Source organism: Macaca mulatta, chromosome 10 (genome assembly GCF_049350105.2).
Source record: "Macaca mulatta isolate MMU2019108-1 chromosome 10, T2T-MMU8v2.0, whole genome shotgun sequence".
Lineage (NCBI taxonomy): Eukaryota > Metazoa > Chordata > Mammalia > Primates > Cercopithecidae > Macaca > Macaca mulatta.
This window is the reverse complement of record NC_133415.1, coordinates 67738771-67745417: the sequence shown is the minus strand read 5'-3', so window position 1 is coordinate 67745417 and position 6647 is coordinate 67738771. Positions and strand designations below refer to the sequence as shown.

General features: G+C 42.8%; 1 protein-coding gene across 12 annotated transcripts in view; it reads right to left on the bottom strand.

The window, feature by feature from the left end:
• Positions 1-279: 279 nt before the first annotated feature.
• Positions 280-6647, bottom strand: part of KIF16B (kinesin family member 16B) — a 314850-nt gene continuing 308482 nt past the window's right edge. For all 12 annotated transcript variants that reach the window (XM_077951170.1, XM_077951172.1, XM_077951175.1 and 9 more), the window contains one exon: positions 280-1588. In XM_077951170.1, coding sequence (XP_077807296.1) covers positions 1430-1588 — 159 coding nt within the window. In that variant the 3' untranslated portion in view covers positions 280-1429. The remainder of the gene's footprint in view (positions 1589-6647) is intronic.

Here is a 6647-nt window from a genome sequence, read left to right as displayed (position 1 = left end):
TAGTGCAGTACTAGTTTTCCTCCTTATAGGGATAATTGCCTGTTTACACATATTTTTCAGGTTGGAGAACTTCGTTGTGAAGGCATTCTCTAGAAGACTGAATGCAAACATGTTCTGTTAACCATTCATTTATGACTTCAATCATTACTATCACTGCATCTTCTGCAACACAAATGCTGAGTTATACATTATGTATCTTTCCAAGCACATTAGATCAATGTTTAAACAGACTAGTATGAATGATCATGTCACAGACTTAAAATAAGCTGAGCTACAGGGTTGGATGCCGTATCTTCATTTAATATTGATAGCAGCTCAATTTAAATTTTGAAAAAGCAAACACATTTAATAAATTTGGTGTGATAACATATTTTGATGGAACTATTGTACAGAATGTGTACATATATAAATCTATAGATAGAATTATATACATTTGAATATATACCACATACATCTTTTTTCCACTCACATTTTTCTCTTTAGTAAAACAAAGCACTTTTACTGTACACAGAAGTGCAATGCTACATTAAGTCCTGAGTAATTTAAGGTATCATTAATAAACTGCTATAAATTCTAGTTTTCCAGCCAAAGATCCAGTAGATTCTGTAACAAAAAATGTGAACAAAATAATACTTAAAAATATGCATTTAGCTTTGCGTTCATTTTGTGCTTAGCAGAAAAAGCTCAAGAATGCACAGTAGCCATTTAGATTTGGGAGAACATTCTTGAATATTCAAGGTTAAATAAATATTCTATTTGTAGGGATTTATAGAAGTTTTAAGTGATGTTGTCTACATCCAATTTGTCAAGCATGGAAGACTACAGTCATGATTGGATCAAAAAATCCCTTTTGCAGAATATGAAATTCTGTGTAAACATCAGTGTTTAGGTTTTATATAAAAGTTTGATTCAAATGAGGGAAAAAAAGAAAAAAATACAATGAAATAATTTAAAATGCTTTTCTTGGAATATAGTCAGCCACATGGAAGGAATATTAAAAATATGAGTATATTTTGGTGAAAGGGGAAATCAGATGAAAGTGATTTAAGGGTGGTCTGGTAAGCCACCCACTTTGGGAGGTCCCAGGCTGGCTTGGCTCAGGGAGCCCATGATGGCCAAGCCACATCTATCTTGCCACAGGGGACGAACTTTGCTGCTCAGTGAGAAGGAAGCACTGTGGGAAAAGGCCACGTTCATCCGCAATGGAACGGTAACGGCTGCCTGCAAGGGTCACATCAGCAGGCAGAGCATCCTATCCCCAAACTCAGGCACTAGGTATGAAAACATGAGGTGGCCCGGGCCCGCTGCTGCACGTCTGCCTTCAGCAGGAGGAGGCAGACCCGGATCCTCGCATGGGGGAGCTGCCCTGCATCGGAGCCCGCTTCGACGAGAAGGCACTGCTTTGGTGGTTCCTCCATCAGCCCTGGCTCTACCCCGTCCCATGGCTGCTGTAGTCAAAGACTCCTTTCTTGAAGAATGGCGAAAACTCACAGATGGTGTGTTTCGAGAGAGTCAGCCCCACTTTGTTGATGTGGAGGGGAGATGTTGCGGACTGGAGCATCACGCTGAAAAAGTCCCTGAGGTATTTCTGTGGAAGAGACAAGAGTTAAGAACATGGTCAATTGGGAGATCAAGGTGGGTGGATCGCTTGAGCTCAGAAGTTTGAGACCAGTCCGGGCAACATGGAGAAATCCCATCTCTACAAAAAATATAGAAATTAGCTGGGCATGGTGGTGCACTGAGGCGGGAGGATCACTTGAGCCCAGGAGGTAGAGGCTGCAGTGAGCTGTGATGGTGCCACAGCACTCCTGCCTGGGTGACAGAGCAAGACCCTGTTTCAGTCAATCAATCAATCAATCAATCAATCAATCAGAACACAGTCAAGATATTGTTGGGTGGTGTCAAGAAGAAGAGAAGAAATTTCCAGAAACAAGTTCCCATCCAGCTGGAAAGTGCTATCATTGGCATTAAAACCAGCACGTGAGGAATGTCCTCCACTGTCTCAGCTACCATCAGACCAACCAGAGAAGATGGAGTCACAAAACACATATGCACAGGAGAAATATCTTCGGCTCAGCACTGATTCTGGGCAGCACTGCCTCAGGTCTATGGCAGACAATGCCCAGGGAAATGTCAAGGGTGCTGGGCACAGGGGGTCTGCCTCTCAGCCACAGTGTCACTAGTTAATCTCTTACTTAAAAAAGTCATTTCCTCCCCCCTTCCAGTTACTCATTAAATAGAAAGACGATTAAAAAAAAAAAAAAAAAAAAAAGGGCCGGCCATCTGTACAAGGTTAAAGATGCTGCTTACTGGTATTTTAAAATTGCAGTCAGTATCTGTTTCGAACTCTTCTTATAAAATAAAGGGAAAGAAATACTGGGGACAAGAGGGTCAGTTCCAAGCAATGATATTTACAGATCTTTTTGCACATCCTATAATCGTCAACAAAAAGGAATCCTTACTAAGATTAATTGCTCCAGACCCCTACTGCACGTGTTTGTTGCAACATTATCTGCCTTTTTTGGCACTGAGAAAGCAAAGCATGTGTGAGACTAGGCTCTGGGAACTGGGGATAAAATCAGACGTGGGAGCTGGAGGGATGTGTTAAAGGAAAAGAGGGCACACAAGAATAGTTAATATATTTGAGGCCAGGTATATCTCATCTATAATAGAAAATGGGCTGGAGGGAAGGGGTTAGACCCAAACCTTTATTATGGTCTCAGTGTGCTTAAAAAACCCAAACAACCCTGGCACAATCTTAGGAATTAAACATAATAATTCTGGACTCTGAGCAACAACAACAAAAAATTTGTCGAAGCAACATGGCCTAAGCCTGGAGCAGTAGTTCCCAACAAGGGGCAGTTCTGCCCCATAGGGTATTCAGCAGTGTTTGGTGGCAGTTTTGAGTGTCACATGGTGCACAGGCAGTGCCCCTAGTGGATGCTGGCCAGGGATGCTGCTAACATCTGCCAATGCACACACAGTCCCTCTGACAAAGAATTACCTGGCCGAAATGTTGACCATGCCACAGTTGAGAAGAGGAAGTGGAATTTAGCTACCTTTATGAATTGCCAATCTGAAATTTCCTTCTGAAAGAAGACATGCTACTCAAGGAGAATTTGTTAATTCTCCTTGAAAATATTAATGAGGACTACTAACAACAACACTTGTAATATAACTGAGTTTCTAAAAATCTTCTAATATCCAATGTTTTACACTTAATGGAAGTAAAACTGATGCATGGTAAATTGTACATTTTTTTTTTTTTTTCTTAGATGGAGTCTCGCTCTGTCTCCCAGGCTGGAGTGCAGTGGCGCAATCTCAGCTCACTCAGGCGACCTCTGTGTCCTGGGTTCAAGCAATTCTCCTGTCTCAGCCTCCTGAGTAGCTGGGACAACAGGCATGTGCCACCACGCCCAGCTAATTTTTTTGTATTTTTAGTAGAGATGGGGTTTCACCATGTTGGCCAGGCTGGTCTCAAACTCCTGACCTCAAATGATCCTCCCTCCTTGGTCTCCCAAAGTGTTGGGATTACAGGTGTGAGCCACCGCGCCTGGCCAGATAAACTGTACATTCTTTAAATGTATAACTTAATGGGCCAGGCACGGTGGCTCACGCCTATAATCCCAGCACTTTGGGAGGCTGAGGCGGGCAGATCACGAGGTCAGGAGATTGAGACCATCTGGCTAACACGTTGAAACCCTGTCTCTACTAAAAATACAAAAAAAAAAAAAAAAGAAAAAAAATTAGCCAGGCATGGGGGCGGGCGCCTGTAGTCCCAGCTACTTGGGAGGCTGAGGCAGGAGAATGGCATGAACCTGGGAGGCGGAGCTTGCAGTGAGCCGAGATCGCGCCACTGCACTCCAGCCTGGGCAAGAGTGAGACTCCGTCTCAAAACAACCAAAAACCAAAACAAAACGTGTAACTTAATGAGTGCTGACCCATGTGAAACCACCATTAAATCACGATAAACGTTTGCATCTCCTTCAAAAGTTTCCTAAGGCACCTAACTTCATGTTATCCTTACACCTGGCCTGGAATGACATCTTCTTCTGGTATTACCTGTTTCCCAGGAAGGAAGCTATTGCCAGGAGAGGTGAGTAAGGCTAGTAATCTAGAAAGAAGACTTGAAAGCAAGTATTCTCGGAGGTTTTTTCTTGTTCAATATCCCTGACTTACTAGTCTCATGGTACCCTCTCAAGAAACGATCCTGAAACTGAAAGTAGGTGTAGGTAAGAAGTTATGAAAATCAACTGCTGAAAAATGAAGATCTTAATCTTAGTAATTATTTTCATCAGAGAGGCAAAGGGAGACTTGCCTTCCACTTTTCTGTGGGAAGGGACCCTGAGAATATCGACTTGAATTGCGTTAAACAGGGTCAGCAGTATATACTGTAGACTACATTCAACCAGCCAATGCTCGTGATGAAATGCACGTGCACAACTGATTGTTTTGGGAAGGTCAAGGGGGAGATGATTTGGAAAACGGGAGATGCAGAGCTTGCTGACTTGTGCGTGGAGCCGCTACTCTTTCACAGTTTAATGCATGGATAGAGCAAGGCTCGCTGCACAGGCCTCATCTCAGGTAGCTCCTGTGGGCTCTGGCTTCAGGTCTCCCACAGGCTGCATTAACAGGCAGGCTGATGTTTACAACAAAGTTGCCTTCAGGATGAACTCTGACAGACGGGGAAGGCAATTGAAATCTGGGAGCAGATGTTTTATCAGCATTTGTCATAATTAGTGCACAAAGTAGGGTCCCTTTAAAGGGCCAATAAAGCCTAAAGGGTATAATGAGAAGAGAAGTGAAAGTTAAAAATATAAATGAAAGGCAAAGAGGAAGTATTTGAGACACCCTCCCTTTCAGAGCACCACCATAAGAAGAGAACAATACAACTGCCAGGTAATGTCTTTTTCTTTAAATAAACTCATTAGCGTAGTTTGATAAAAACTCCAGATAGAGTGATCTCATTTGACTAATTCTAAACATTACAGAAGAGTTTTCTCTTTGCAAAACAAATTTCTGCCTAAGGAGAATTAGGCAGCTTTCGCTTCTTTATAACAGCCTGCTTCCTTGGCGCAAAGAAATGATTAGATTAGGAAGTGTTCTTTGCAGCGACCTCAAAGTGCTCTAAAGTCTGTTAAGATGAGGCATGACCTTTGTTGGCCATGTCCAGAGCCACATGCTTAAAATGTGGTGAACAAATTCTGGCAAATGAAAAAACCAAGGGACTGGGGCTACGGCTGGCGACACAAGTCAGAACCAAAATTCTAGAAAGTTCTTAAGGTCACAGTCAGTGTCTCATTCTTCTCTGAAGCCCCCTATCATCCCTGGAATACTGCCAAGCTTAGGAAATGTGCTGAGAAGAAACCTTGCTGATTTTAATGAGTTATCTTTTTTTGAATTAAAGTATATGCACAGAAAACCACACACCACAAGTGTACAGTTGAATACAGTTTCACAAAGTTAATATAGCTGTGCCATCAGCATCTAGATATAAATTATACAACCCTTCCAGCCCCCAGGCAGCCCTCCTCATACTCCCTCCTCTGGTACAAGCCTTCCCTCAAGGGCAGCTGCTATTCTGATTTCTAGCACCATAGATTCAATTTGCCAGTTTTTGAACTTCATATGAGTGGAATCATTTGGGATATACTCGTTAGTGTCTGGCTTCCATGGCCTCATGCCATGTGTGTGAGATGCGGCCATGCTGTGCACATAGCTGTGGTTTGTTCAGTACCAGCACTGTGCAGTATTTCACATCTGAACAAAACCACCGACTGGCTTTAACACAGGAATAAGCGTTGGTCACCGCTTTGGTCCTTTAGTCTGAACTCTTCTTCACTAATGAAATCTCCTTCCCAATATTACTGGTGTCTGATGAGTCAAGTTTACCACTATCCTTCCAATAAAGAACTTTCCCGTAGAGATTTCCCGTAGAGATTTCCCGTAGAGATATATATATATAAATATTTAAAATATACATACTTACCTAACACACATTCATATCAGTAATTTTTAATGCCTATGCTCATAATGTTTTCCACAGCATCTGTGGCTGAAGGGAGAAAATTAAAATCTCCCTGTCGAAGCTATCCCTTGTCGTTGACCCCAAAGTCACCCTTGCCCTCCCAGGATGTGAAAAGTAAGTCCAGGTGTCAAGCTGCATCTCCCCAGGACAGCACGCTTTATAAAACAGTATTGCGAAAACTGAAGGATATTAGGAGTTTAAGTGACTTATCCAGGTCCGAAGGGCAAAGTGGGGAAAAAGATTTGTGAAATCCAGTATCCAATCTGTTTCTGACTTTCACAGGACATTTTCTCCATTATAAAAAGAAATAAAAGCAGGCATATTTAAACCTCTAGCATGTCAGGGACCACAGAAGGCCTGCAGCTCTTGCTCACGTGGTGGACAGCGACACACCTGAGTCTTTGCTTTGTCAAATGCCCTGTGTCAGGGCCACTGAGAACAGCAAAAGCACCTCCTAGGGTTGCACGACATGATGGCCCTGACTTGGATAGTTGGAGGAGGAAAGTCAGATTAAACCAAATCCTCTTTCAATACGATTGCAAACCGGAAATGAGATGGGATGGCGGAGCCAGAGGGGGCCTAGGAGAGGGTCTGTCTGACAGTGAGCGATCACAGGAAA